The sequence below is a fragment of the Sphaerodactylus townsendi genome, linkage group LG05 (genome assembly GCF_021028975.2).
Source record: "Sphaerodactylus townsendi isolate TG3544 linkage group LG05, MPM_Stown_v2.3, whole genome shotgun sequence".
Lineage (NCBI taxonomy): Eukaryota > Metazoa > Chordata > Lepidosauria > Squamata > Sphaerodactylidae > Sphaerodactylus > Sphaerodactylus townsendi.
In genome coordinates this window covers 98,738,304-98,753,456 of record NC_059429.1, presented here as the reverse complement: position 1 = coordinate 98,753,456, position 15,153 = coordinate 98,738,304, and the positions used below count along the sequence as shown (strand labels likewise).

General features: G+C 40.9%; 1 protein-coding gene across 12 annotated transcripts in view; it reads left to right on the top strand.

Annotated features, from left to right (window-relative positions):
- Positions 1–15,153, top strand: part of PPFIA4 (PTPRF interacting protein alpha 4) — a 146,973-nt gene that overhangs the window by 61,578 nt on the left and 70,242 nt on the right. For all 12 annotated transcript variants that reach the window (XM_048497282.1, XM_048497280.1, XM_048497290.1 and 9 more), the window contains one exon: positions 2,893–3,725. In XM_048497282.1, coding sequence (XP_048353239.1) covers positions 3,489–3,725 — 237 coding nt within the window. In that variant the 5' untranslated portion in view covers positions 2,893–3,488. The remainder of the gene's footprint in view (positions 1–2,892; positions 3,726–15,153) is intronic.

Genomic DNA, 15,153 nt, shown 5'->3' with positions numbered 1-15,153 from the left:
AGAACTACCAAAACAATGCAGAGTGATGATGTTAAATGTAGTTATTGTGCCCAACTGATCTGTGCAAGGTACTGGAGAAAGAATCTTTTGCCTCAAGAGTGCATGACTGGAGAATGTTAAGGTAATTTATGTCTTAATAAGACTTAAAGCCTTGCAAAAGGCTCTGAATAGTATCCAGGTAGATACATACTTAAAATGATTATTGGACTGGGAAGTGTTTGGTAAGCTGATCAGTTTTAAACTAACAATTGTTAAAAATTATGTCTGGTTTCTTGTAATTTCTTCTATTACTTGGTTTTTAAAAAGGTGTTGTATGTGTTAGATGGACTTATGTAATATTTAAAATAAAATACTTAAGTGTTCAGATTATCAGTTTATTAAGTGAATATTTAAAATCTTGTATGTGCCACTGTATTTTTTAGTTGGCTCTCAAAGGACTGTTGTCATGAATTAAGCTCTTCGTTTTTGTTAGGAAGTAGTATTTCAGCAAGATTTCTTGAAACATATGGCTTTCTGAAAAAGCAGCTGCAAGATATTTCCTTTTTCTTATGCTGCTTGGTGCTGAATTATTTTTTATTGAGCATATGAATATGAACTTGTTTTATAAGGGTGTGTGTGGATGGCACTTTTGAAAGGATTTAGATAGACATTCCAAAATATATCTAATTCCTTCTTATTGGTTTCCTCTTTGCCTTTATTTGGCATACTGCAGGCAAGGCTAGTTGTAGAATCGTTTAGGATGTTCATTGTGCGATATAAAGCATGGGTGGAGAGAATCTAATGTTTTCTTGTACTGCTTTCCACTGATGCATTGAATTAATAGTGTGGGAAGCTTCTGAACATCCTCAGAATCTTTTATAGCTGTTTGTATCCTTTCATTAATGCTGCCATTATATTTTCCCCACGACTCTTTTAGACTTTTTTCAGTGGCTCTAAAAATGGTGTGGGGTATATTATATCCAGGGGGTATTAATGTGCATAGTTTTAGTTGAAAATATTTTTTACTGCTTGAAATAACAGTCTAATATGGATGTTCTTTGCCTGGGCAAGTGTGTGTGCTCTTGTATGTGAACTCTGGCACAGTGAAGGAACTTCTCAGTTGAAGAGGCATGGCTTTATTTCTCACCTGGCAGCACCATTCTTGGAGATAGACCAAAGAGCCTTGGCTTTGATGAAACGTTTAGAGTAAATAGTCTGCAAGATGGTTGGAGCTATTTTACCCTCCTCCTTTCTAGCTGTAGAGCTGAGTCCATCTGTTCTTTCCATTGTTGCTTATGTCATCCTAAACCATTACTCATCTCTTCAGGAAAGGTGACAGAAGTGAAAAATATCCATTATAGTGGCATTATGTTTACTCTTATGGTACATGCCCTTGTAGTTCATATGTCTTATCGAACATTGAACAACACAGTGTGCCAGATGGTGTTGTCCTTCCATTTTCATTTTTGAAAAGCTCATCCTTCTTTCATCTGACAACAGCAAGAGTCCAGTAGCACCTTAAAGAATAACAAAATTTCTGGCAGGGTATGAGCTTTTCTGAGTCATAGATCATTTCTGAAGAAGTGATCTATCTTCTTCCATGTGGCAGCTGACAGTACAAGGTTGGACACTTCTTCATGTCGTGCCTGGTCATGAACATCACACTTAGAGCCTCCGGGCAGGTAGATTCTGTGCTTCTTTTCTACTTTCCTTCTGCTTTTCATCTCCAGCTTTTCCAGTGTATTACCCATGGTAACAGGTAATAAAACATTGCTTCTGTGCATAGTGTGTCCACTAATGGTTGGCTTCTTCCCCTTGTTGGATTTGGTGAATGGTTGGAAGGGCAATTTCACTTTCTTTTATTATAAAGTCCCAAGTAACAGCAGCATTAACATCTGTATGTACAATTTTGTCAGAATATCAAAGTATCAAAATACAAAGGTTAAAATGTGAAAGGAGTATTTTTTCTTTTCTTTGCTAGAAAAGGACCTATATTTTTACTTTCTATTTCTCTTTTTCTTTTAATTAATAAATATATTTTATTAATGGTATGTCAGTCCCAGGTGATACAGGTCTTTAAAGGTCAACACCAGCAAGTATGTAAGTTAGTTCTCGTTCCTATTTCAAGACAGCATGGCAAATCTTGACATTTGCATTCTCAGTCTGTTGCAGTCAGAGTTCCACATTCTGGCAGTGGGATGTAAAGATATCATAACGAAGTCAGTTTCTTTATTCTTGTGTCTTGGTGGTTGCAGGATGTATTTCTCATAACTGCAGTGCCTATAATATCATTAGAGAAATACCCTGAATGCTGTGCATGTTTGAATCACTGAGTCTGAGGATGTAAGTCTGAAAATACTCTTGTCAGAATGCAGTTATATGTGCTTTCTATTTTTGTCACAGTTATTGTTGGAAGAGCAACAAATGGAAACCAAAACTTCAGAATATTGTGCCACAAATGGCAACTCCATCCTCCTCAGTGGAGGGCTTCTGAGTAGAGATCAGCATGCTATTTAGACTTTAATGGATTGACCCTATAACACTTAATTTCATGTGGTTTCAAGTGAAGTGTGCTGTGGAGGTTATGGCCTCAAAAAAAGTTAAAACATTCAGATCAGGGGAAACTATCAGATGATAGTTACAGTCTGTAGACGTGCTGGACCTAGATTGAGTAAAAGAATGTGCCAGTGTCCTGAGCAGCACTGATTAGATGGTAAATTGAGGACCATAGTACTGAACTCTCTGCAAAACCACCCTTGCCTATCAGTGTTTATCTTGTCCCTTGGATTTCACAAGTGAATTATTTTCTTATTCTTCTCATAGAAATAATCAAAGGAAAAGTATTTGAAATCTGGGTTTTGCAAGAGAACTGGTGGACACTGTTCTAATCACTAAAATGTTCTTTCCTAATAGATCCCGAAATGACTGAAAGACAAATTTGCCTTTTGCAAACGACCCGTCTGCTACACTATCATGCTGAACTTCTCAAGGCAACAGTTGATCCGTCTACAATGACTGCTAACATCAAGAAAAGTGAAATACTCTGCAACCTTTGGATCTCATAAGATATTAAAGTGTGTGTACAGAACGCAGACAGCAACATTTTTTGAGCAACCTAGAGCTGTATTCCATATGGATGGTGACCCACACTGGAGAGATCTAATATCTGTCAAAGGTGCTTGGAATGACCCTCAGAGGATCACTCAGTCTGTTCAATTCACTGGCCTTGCTGATCTTAATGACTATGTATTCCATGTTACTTATGCTGTAATGACTTTTTAAAGACTTTTTACAAGTGCAATGTAATCTCCAGCTTTTTGCAAAGGGAAATGGAGGGTTTACGTACCTTACTGTGCAGCCTGCATTTGACACTTTCCACATTCTGCAGTGGGCTACAGTAACAATGTGACCTTGACTTGCTATTTCCATAGCCCTAAGAGGCATCCTGACTAGGAATTCCCTGGCAGTCCTTAAGTTTCTGTATCACTGGGCATTCACCAAGTGTTGCCATGATGTGTGAGGTGATGCCTACCATCAGTGAGAGTGACCCTTTAGGGTCTCAGCCAGGCTCTGATTCCGATGCCAACTTTGAACAGCTGATGGTGAACATGCTCGATGAAAGAGACAAGCTGCTAGAGACTCTTCGGGAAACACGTGAGACTCTGTCAGTGACTCAGGGCCGGCTACAGGAGGCCTTGCATGAGCGAGACCAGTTGCAGAGGCAGCTGAACTCTGCTCTCCCTCAGGTAAGAGGATAAATATGCAGGTGTGTGATAGAGGGAGAATAGGCAGCAGTAGCAGAAATATTCCTGAGTGGGAATGTGAAGGGTTTTAGGGACAGAAGGAACAGTTTTCTTACATTAGTTCCTAATCTAAGGCAATGATTCAAGGCAATATAACTGAAGTCACATATGGGTTTAATGTAGGAGGTACTGATCTTTTATCTGTCAATCAGGTATTCAACATGAACATAGTTTTGCAATCTGTTTTATATCATTCTAAATTAATGTTGACTTTGTGGTAATAGTTTCTTCTCTATTTACTTGAGAAGTATCATCAGCATATCGGAACACTGAAATAAGCAACATAAATAGAATGATCTATTTTCCCTCCAATTGTTGTCATTTACAACGTGAAAGAATCAAATAGCTTCTTGATATTAATGCTGTATTATAGATGTTTTGTCCCTTCATCTTAAGGCTCTAAATTGCATCATGCTGGCAATGACTTTGTTAAAATAAGGTGAGCTGTTTAATTGCATCTGATCATTATTAACTGGGGAGTTCTGTTCTTAGAATTCCAAGAATATGACCTACTAGGAAGAAGACATATGTTGATTGTTCATGGCTCTAATACTTGTGCAAGTTTGTAAATTTTTAGGTTAATTTGTTCAAAATGATAGCATTGTCTGTGTTTCTTTAGTAAAGACTGAATGACTGAATTCATCATTGTCATCTTCTAGAAGCTTGGATGCTCAATATATAAGAATATTGATTTTTGTTTTATAGGAAGGCTTTGTTACCAAGTCTAGTTTAGCTTAAATTTGAATTAATCTTGTCATATATTTTCATCTTGTCACATATATTTTGTTCAGAATCATTCACAGAGAACCAACATGGTGTAATGGTTAAGAGCAGGTGCACTCTATTCTGGAGAACCGGGTTTGATTCCCTGCTCTGCCACTTGAACTGTGGAGGCTTATCTGGTGAACCAGATTGGCTTGTGCACTCCAACACACGCCAGCTGGATGACCTTGGGCTAGTCACAGTTCTTCGGAGCTCTCTCTCAGCCCCACCCACCTCACAGGGTGTTTGTTGTGGGGGGTAGGAGAAGGGAAAGGAGATTGTAAGCCCATTTGAGTCTCCTTACAGGAGAAAAAGGGGGATTATAAATCCCGACGACAACAACAACAACAACAACAACAACAACAACAACAACTACTACTACTACTACTACTACTACTACTACTACTACTACTACTACTACTTCGTCTTCTTCGTCTTCAGAAAAAAATTATATATTTGGTAATAGGAATGTGTGTTCTGCCACAGATGTATGTAATGACTGCTGTGACTCGTGCCCTGAGATTTTTCCTCTGAAGTTCTAACAGTCTATTATGTTTTGGCTGAGCTGCCCCCTTTTTTCAATATTCAGTGCAGTAGTGTGAATGTGGTAATTTAGACTTTGTGTATACACTTCGTGTTTTCCTACTTTTAAAAATTAAGTTAAACGGTAGGAATGGTCTTTAGTTGTTCAACTGGGAAATTCACAGACAGGAAGATTAGCAGCTTAGAAGGGACACCAAAATAATATTTTCCGTTCTGTCAGAAAAAAATAGTAAACTGGCACGGGAGGCATATAAACTTTAAACAAAGAATCAAAAGGATTTTTTTACAAGAAATAAATCAGGAAGTTTTTCTGGCAAAGGATAACATTGAAATTGTATACAAGAAGCTGGTTTCTGAGAGGTTACTATTTACAGGATGTTTCAGAATCTTTTTACAGTTAATATAAGGTTCATACAGGTCACTATTTTTAGTGCCTTTAAGTTACTACAGTAACTTAAATTCTCCATGAACTAAGGACATACCAGGATAGCTGTTCAGTTTTCTGTTTGGTTCTTTAGTTAATGTGCCAACAAAACCTTAATTTCTACCATCAGGTAAGTATAATCTACCCAGTTCCTCAAACACTAACTCCTCTAGAGTGTCTATCTCACATGGTGTTCATCAGAGAAGGACTTGCGGCTTTCCTCCAGGAAAACCAATCCTTTCTCTATTTACCAATTAAACCACCTTCAGGAACTTTACTGCCCTGTATTTGGGTGACTTCTCCTCAGAGAAAATCAACCAGTATGATTAATCAGTGTTGCTGTGTCGTGGTTAACTCCAGGATCTTGGCACAGATTCCCTAACTTAAATCTATCCTTCCTGGCACTTAATTAGAGTAGTTCAGCTCACTTAGACATGTCCTCAGCCTCCAGAGAGCAGAGTTAAAACAGAACAACTGTTCACTCTGATGTTCAAATCAGTTCTCCCTCAAAACTCCCAGGACTCTGGCTTAGAATGCTTGGCAGTCCTTTCTAGCCAATCACGTGGAGTTCCATGTTAACTCTTTGGATTCTCAACATTCTACTGCCTGAATGTGCCTAAGCGCCTGTATACTTCACAACTGCCTAATTCATATAGCGGATACCCAGTCCATAATATGTATCCATATAAGTTCTTTGCATGCCTTTTGCATGGGAACTTTAGGGCAGGGGCATAGCTCCAAGGGGGTGGTGGTGGGGTGCGCGATGCACCAGGCGCGTTCCCCTGTGGGAGTGTGGCGAGGGTGTTCCGGGGATGTGCTACATGGGGGTGTGTTAGTGTGTGTATGTATAACAGTTTACCATTTGCTTCTCTGAAGCGCTTGTTAGATTTTTTTCCTGATTCTAATAATTTGTTTCAATTGGAGTTCTGACTGGTTTAACATATTTGGTGATGGGTAGGTAATAAATATACAGATAAATAAATGTCATAAAGTCCAGGAATTCCAAGATTTTCTGCTTTTGGTCAAGAAAATAGCTCCCATCTTAATCTTTTTCTTATATTCCAAGATAATCGTCGATATTTTTCAAGTTGTTTCACTTCCATATATGTCAAAATGTAAGTCCATTTGTTGTCTCCGTATCTTGAGTACAGGGAAGGTTCTGTTTTGCCTTGTTCAAATCCCTTTTTTGGTAAGCTTTGATGAAGTTTCTCATTCCAGCATCTGGCATCTTGTTTTAGTCCATAGATGCTCTTTTGTAGTTTGCTCAGAAACTGCTTGCCTTATGTTGCTCAAATCCTGGTAGCTGTTAGTTCCATGTATATTTCTTCCTTTATATCTCAGTGAAGAAAGGCAGTTTTTACATCTAGTTCAGGGGTTTGCAACCCACGGCTCTGGAGCCCCATGCGACACCAACGGTGGCAAGTTGCACTTGGGATGCGGTGAGCGCGCTTCCTTCCTTCCTTCCTTCCTTCCTTCCTTCCTTCCTTCCTTCCTTCCTTCCTTCCTTCCTTCCTTCCTTCCTTCCTTCCTTCCTTCCTTCCTTCCTTCCTTCCTTCGACGTCCTTTCCCCTCCTTCCCTCATCTGGTGCCTGGGAAGGAGAGGAAAGGACGCCAGAGGAAGGAAGGAAGGAAGGAAGGAAGGAAGGAAGGAAGGAAGGAGGGGTTGGGAAGGAAGGAAGGAGGGGTTGGGAAGGAGGCACACTTGCCGCGTCCCAAGTGCAACTTGCTGTCATTGGCATCGCCACTGCTGTCTATCCTGCCTGCTTGGCTGAAGGCAGGGCTTGGGGAGGCTGGGGGCGGGCTTGGGGAGGTGGGGCCAGATGGCTCTTTGGGTGCTAAAGGTTGCCAACCCCTGATCTAGATGCTCCATTTTTATTTTTCTTACTGCTGCAGTGCTTAAAAGTAATTTCACTGCAGTACTTCTCACCTCTAGTTTCATCATAATTAATTCCAGATTTTTGAGTAGCCTTTAGGAATTAGTATTGCTTCGTATCTTTCTACTTCCCCTTCTGTCTCCTATATGGTTTTAAAGATCCCATTTCCATCCTACTGCCTACTTTCAGGCAGTAGTTCTGTGAGTGACCATGTTTAGTTTCCAATCTGTGCATCAGTACATTAATTTCTTCTTTTGCAGCTTTTCTCCACCTTTCTGCTTCTCCCACAGGCATTCTTGTAATGTCTTCCTATGAAGGGGTCTAGGGAACTGCTGCCTTTGTGAGATAAATTAATCTCAAAGGTGATACTCCTTTGTTTGATTTTGCAGAGCATCTGACACACAGTTCCACATCCCCTTCTGGCTATACAAGCTCTGCTTCATGTGCATTGTTCATAGTGCTGTGCTTCTAGTGCATTGTCTGTGATACTCAGATAGACTCCATCTGGCTTTCATGCTTGATTTTGTTTTACTGAAGTAGATTCACTGGAGTTGGCCTTGAAGGAATTCTCTTCTGGTATGCTCCTCCTGAAATTCTTTGATAACTTCTGCCAAATTAGTTTTTAATTGCTCTTTATTATAGCAACCAAATTCTCATAACTCTTGGGAAGTGAAGTCAATAGTAATAATATAACATCCTCATCAACAATCTGTTTTCCTGCTATTTTAAGCGGGTCAACAAAACTAAGCATTTTTCTTAACTTGTTTCTTAGATCTATCCCTTCAGGCATACACATAGTATATAACTTCTGCTGGAGGAACACTGTCATTCTTTATTATTTCTTTCCCAGCACCTTCTGTAATTCAATCCAAACTTCTTTGGCTGTTTTGAGATCTGCTATTTTCATAAAGAAGCTGAAATTATAATATGTCTGGCCTGGTCATTTTTCTCTTCCCATGTTGCTTGGAGGTTCCATTGTGTGGGTCTGTTCAATTAAATTATGCTCCATAACTTCTCTTGTTGTAAAAGGCTTTTATCCTGACATGCTGGGTGCTGTCATTCAAGTCTGTAAATTCCTCAATGCGGGAGACATACTGGAGGAAATCATCTTAGTTCCTTTGTCTTTATCTGGTATCTCTCTTGAATCTCAGCGCAAACTTTCCTTTTAATCAGTGTAGTTGAGTCTGGGCCCATAACCAATGCTGGCATATTCCTAGTTATTCAGAGAAGTCGCAGACTTGCTGATTAAAGGTAAAGTCAGATGTTTATTAGGGAACAACATTTCTGGCAGGAAAAGTGAGAGGCAGAGATAGTCTTCAGGTTCCTCACTAACTAAGGAAAGAAGGAGAGGAATCTTTCAAGAAGGAGGAAATTAGACCTGAGATTATCAGTTTAAAGACAGGCAAGAGGTGACACAAAAGGTCGAAAAGGTCTCTAATCTTTCAGCTCTATCTAGCTGACCACTTGCTCACCCTCTGCTGGAACTTTTGAATTCTAGACATTGCATTCTAGATATTGCATTCTAGACATTGTCACATACAACGTTGATGTGATATCCTCCTGGGCTGCATAGCCTATTCAGAGTTAAGTTGCATGGCTCTGCAGTAGTTCTGGTCCTTCCTAACTTGAAGAAACCATTGTCAATTGCGGGAAACTTCTTGGTTTTGTAAGAATTATATGAGTGCAGGGTTACATTTTGTCCCCTATACTGTTTAATGTCTATGTATAACTCAAAATGCAAGGTGATTTATGATCAGCTTTAGCTAGTGTGATATACAACTCTTTCTTCTTTTGCTTTCATGTAGCAGTGGATTCTATGAGTCATTTCTTGGCATTGATAAATGCACTGGATAAGAGTGAATAATGTGTAGTTATATATAGTTCTGTGAATCTCTTTTAGGACTTTTCCCACTTTTATACAATTCAGCTTCAGGCTCCTATTTCACCTGGAAAACTGGTGCTGGGAGGTTGGGTGGAGAAGGACTTTCTTATACCATTTTCTTTTATACAATTTTTGTATCTCGACTATTGCTGCCATCTCCACTACCTCAGTACAGTCACTTGAGAGGTCTGCATTTTTCAGGTGAGTTTAATACTGTCCAGCCACAGCATTACATTTACTGGACAGAATACAGTATCAATGAAATCCTCAAACTCTGCTATCTCCATTGTGAAAGTGAGGGGAGATTGCCATTGCAGTATCTCTTAGTTTCTTTGGGAAGAAGTATTTGAGTTATGCACAGAATATCAGGCAGGTTGACTTGATTTTTCTTTCAAGGAGATGATGAATTATCAGGTGATCAGGAATTGGAGAGAGGGGGAGATCTGGTGAATGATATTTCACCCTGAGGGAGCTTATATAAATCTATTTGTTTTGGAAAAGAAATGTCTGTACTCTTACAATGTTCAGAGGATACCTTAAAATAGCTTCCTTTGGGAGTACAAAGGCTGAAACAAGTTTCTCTAGTTAACTTGTAATTGAGAATCTGTCTAGCTGGAAGAATTGTAGTTTGTGTGTAAATGGATAACTGATAGCTGGCCAAAATAACTTCTTCTTAAATACATACTTGGGCCATGAACTGAAATACAATTTATAGAATCAGGTAAAATGTGTAGGCTGAGGTACATAAAAAAGAGAAGAATTTTGAGAGAATGCCCAGTTCCTCTGATGAGGGTTCTGCTTTCCTTGCAGCCATACCCTTCCCCTTCATTCCTGGGAATTTCTAGTCTGATGGCGGAAGCCAAATGCCTCCATGAGATTGTGCATGTGATGACAGATCTCCTGTCACTTAGGCTGTAAAACAACTAAGTTTAAAGTAAGAAGAGAGCCCTACTGTCTATCTGGATCTTGGCTAGAGGAGAGGGCGAGGTCCTCACAGGGGAGTAACAGCTGAGCCGTCACCCCTTGCAACATCTGCAAGACAAGAGTGAAATCATGTCAGCTTTCAAAAGAAAACATGGCTTCAGGAGTGGGAGAGCATCCAAATTTACAGGGAAGATTTAGATGTTGTGTATTTAGATGTTGTGATAAATTGAAGACTTCCCAAACCAGGAAGTGTTCAATCACACTTCATGCATTAAGAGAGGGAGCATGAGAGTACAAAAAAGCTAGATTCATACCCATGAAGAACAATCCTCCATTTCTTTGTGATGTCTGAAAGCAGTCTAAGAATTGCCTTCACTAAACAGAAAATATTTCATCAAGGAATCTAAAAATGTTGGAACATGGCCATGTGGACAATCCAGAAAAAAACTGGCTTTCAAATGTCTTTCATTCTTTTCTGAGTTCCCGTGGTTGGCCGAATTAACTGAGTTTGGGAAGTATTGGCTTGATAAGGTCAGGAAGGCTCCCTTACTTCTATCATTCCACAGAATGTATAATGACTCCACTGAGCTGGCTCCAGATTTCACTTCCCATGCCCCTGACTAGCCAGAGAGAGAGCAGGAAACCTGGGTTTCCAAGGTCCTAGTTCAACACTTTAACATTATACTGTGCTAGCCATCAACAAGAATGAACTAGTTAGACTGTAAACCAAAAAGGTTTAGCAGAACTTTGTTTGAATGGGATTTACTTCCAAATAAATGTATAGTAAGAATGTGCCTTTATGTGTTTTTATTTTGTTGATTTTTTTTGTTTGAGATGGAGTTAGAACTATAAGTGGCCTCATGGAAGCACAGTTTCACTTGTATTTGCAACTATTGCAGAAAAGGAAAGGCAATGTTCTGGTTTCAAAGCAGCCTTTGTTGCTATGACTGATGTCCATATTGCGGAGGAAAGTTATTGCCAGCAGGTGGTGCTGCAATCTAGAGAAGACCCAGTTACTGATGATCAGTGCTAATTTCTAGGCATGCTCCATCCTGTACCTTCCCCCATTCAACTGTTACTGTTCATTTGCAGAGTAGAAGCTGCTTTGTCATAGTTTTGGCTATTTACCTTATTTCAAACTATTTACTCCTGATTATTAATTAATATGGAGCCTCTGTTTCTGGTCTTATATTGATTTGTCTGTGGAACTGCCAGTGCTTAGGGCAGGATAACTGTCTGTTAAAGCTCAGCAAGTCAGTGGAGGTGGCTAGGAAACATCTCTGCCTGAGGCTTGAAGAAGCTGCTGACAGTCACAGCTCACTGGCCTCACACACAGGATCACCCCCTGCCCTGCCTTTGCCAGCCAAGCCCTTGCGTCTTGGAGAGTAGAAGTGGGGGGAGAGCAGGCATGATCCTGCATGTGGAGCTCAGCAGCCTCACATACAGGATCGCCCCCTGCCCCCAGACTCTGCTATCTATGCTCTTGTGGTTTGGAGAGTAGAGGCGGGGGGAGAGCAGGCCCGATCCTGCTTGCGGTTCACCTTCTTATGGGTGGTCTTCTTATCAGAGATCACATCTCCCCCATATTGCCACCTGCACTGGCTCCCGGTAGACTTCCAGATCATCTTTAAGGTGTTGGTGTTGACCTTTAAGACCCTTCACAGCCTTGGCCCCTCATACCTTCAGGACCGTCTGACCCCATATGTCTCAAGTAGACCTCTGCGCTCTGTGGAGATGAATCTTCTGGTAGTCCCCCGCCCCTCATTGATATGGTTAGTCTCTACCCGGGCCAGGGCTACTGTATTTTAAACAATTTTAATGCTTATATATTTATTTTTCCTATTATTGTATTTTATATGTGCCTATTGGTCTTTGTTCACCGCTCAGAGCCCTTCAGGGATTGGACAGTAAAAGAAAATTAAATCATCATCATCATCATCATCATCATCATCATCATCATCATCATCATCATCATCATCATCATCATCATCATCATCATCATCATCATCATCATCATCATCATCCCCGCATGCAGGATTTGCTCCTGCCGGCATTTCTCAAGCCCTATTGAGAAGCCAGTGGGGGCAATCGCCTCCCCCTCACCTCAGCCCTTTGGGAGTAGGGCGGTTTACCAAATTGAATAAATAGGGCGGTTTACCAAATCGGGTAAGGGGTAGGGCGGTTTACCAAATCGAATAAATAAATAAATAAATTTTCCCATGTGAAGGGGTGTAAGAGGAGAACTTAAAAATTTTGCATTTGTGTTTTTGAAATCTGAATATTTTTGGCAGGATAGGATATTTTTGGCCAAATAGAGCCGATTGATATTGACTCTGTTCAGCTTTACAGAGTTAAAAATATCCGAATCTGAAATTTACCAATTGTTTCTATTGGTGCTGAAGCCTAATGCAGGCAATTGAATAAAGGTTGTATCAGTGACGTAGGTATAAATTTGTTATGGGGGGGGTTGGGGTTCGAGGCCCTGTCTCTGGGGGCATGGCCACATCTCCCGAAGCCCAGCCCCTGGCCTCAGTACTTATAAAAGCAGCTCTCCGAGGCCAGGGATGGCAGACTCTGCTGCCCTGCCTACCCCACCCCCCACCAGCTGGGCTCCCAGCCAGCAGCCAGCAGTCCCTTTTGCCCTCCCCTCTGGGCAGAGGCATAGCTAGGAAAAATGAAGCCCAGTGCAAAATCTGAGTTTTGCGGGGGGGCCCCCCCATGGGCGGCCACTGTGATGCTGGAATCCACCCCCAAACAGCATCACTTTCAATGGTGTTTAAACTAGGGAGCCCAGATTCTCCTTTTAAATCCACCTTAAAGGGAGAATCTGGGATCCCCAGTTAAAACAACATTGAAAGTGATGCTGTTTTGGGGTGGATTGTCTCCCACGCTGAAACAGTGTCACTTTCAATGTTTAAACTGGGGACCTCAGATTCTCTCTTTAAATCCATGCTGAAGGGAGTGGATTTAAAAGGAGAATCTGGGGAAATTTGGGTGGTGTCTACTGTCAGGGGTGCAATTGTTAAGTTAGCAGCACCAAACTTTCCAGGTATCTTTAGGAGACTCTCCTGATGATACCACCCAGATTTGGTGAAGTTTGGTTCAGGGAGTCCAAAGTTATGGACCCTCAAAGGTGTAGCCCCCATCTCCTATTAGCTCCAATTGGAAACAATGGGGGATGGGGCACTCCCTTTGGGAGTCCATAACTTTGGGCCCCCTGAACCAAACTTCTCCAAACCTGGGTGGTATCATCAGGAGGGTCTCCCAAATATTTCCTGAAAATTTGGTGCTGGTAGCCTAAAAACTGTGTCCCTTGCAGGCCAAAAACCGAAAAAACATTTTAAAAATCCAAAAAACTTACAAACGGGAGGCAGAGCTTTAGACATGTAATGGGGGGGGGGGGTTTGAGCCCAAGAACCCCCCCTCCCTTACCTACATCCTTGGGTTGTATAATATTCACCATTGCAACAACGATGTCATTGCCAGTACTTGAAGTCACACACAGGACAGGCCTTATGTTTTATGTCTTATTGTTAGGATTTTAGAAGGGCCTGCTTCATGCAGTCAAGCAAGAGTTAACTGCTGAAGTCACATGCCTAGAATCACATGAGTTTCTGGAAAGATCTCTCTGTTCCTTCTTCCAGCAAAAGAGGAGAGACCGACACAGGCCCAGATAGACTACAGATACCCAGACTGAGCACTTGCATAGATAGAGTTTGCTGTCCCTGTATTCGGTGTAAATTCATTTGTTATCTAGTAAAGTTCTACAAAACAACACACTTGTATCTCTACCCTATTATTTACTCTGCTAATTAATTGCAACACCAACATTATGTATCATGTATTATGTCTTTGCCCGATCCACCACTTGACTACTTGATAGCGAGAATCTGAACACAATAATTTGTCCCCTGTCTTGATACTAGGAGGAATAAAGAGGATTGCTTACCCCTCAACTTTGTGTTGTGATTTAGAAGGGAGGTGGTCTTGAGCTTTCTTTCTACATTAGCTTTCCCCTCCAAGGAATTGCATTGGAAGACCCTCCTGTAAAATTTTGTCCTACTTGATGATTTTACAACTATCTGAGTCACACAGTGGCATAAAGATCTGTTTCTGCATTCATGGCCCACTGGTGTCTTACAGAGATATAAATCAAACCTCTGGTCTCCCAGTGTAATTTTAATCATTCTGTGAGAAAAAACAGAGCACAAGAAGTTTTCAAATATTGATATAGGACTAATTTAGAGACTCCCAGATACCTTTTCTGTTTGCCTCCAGGAACTGAGGTAGTATTTATGGTTGCAGAGCCTAATATAGGGTCTAATGTCAGCAGAGGTAGAATTTTGACACCATTACTTTTTCAGAAAAATGTTACACTCAGCACTGGTAAAGCTCCAGGGCACAAAAATAAACCAATCTTAAAACTTGTTTAATGAGATATGAATAAACTGAAGTCAAGAGACCCAACTCTTTTAGTGGAGGCCCAACATTTTTAGTGGAGGGCAAAGTTTTTCAAGCAGCAGAAAACCGCACAGATGTACCAGTGCTACAATGACACTTTGAGCCACAAATGTATAAAACATAAAACAGCAAGGAATCCAGGGTTTGGATTAACCTTGGCAGCTGTGTTCTGAGGATGTTATTTATTAGGTCACCCATGAATCCATACCCCACCCAACCCACCCCGCCCCAACTTGCTCTAGAGCTTGGCCAAGGGAATGACTACGCATTGCCTCAAAGCAAGAGGGTATGGGCATAATTTTGGAGGAGGACAGGACTATCTCATGCTTTTTTGGTACATCTGATCCCAGAGGGTCTTGTTTATAGCTGAGCAACTACAAAAGACTTTAGTGGGGCAGGAGAACTAAAGGTTCAGAGAAGCAGGCATCTTACAAGCCCAGTGAGAGCCTCTTCTGGCCTTGATACAGTTTGGTCTTGCAGCTTCTTTGACCTCCTTCCTCT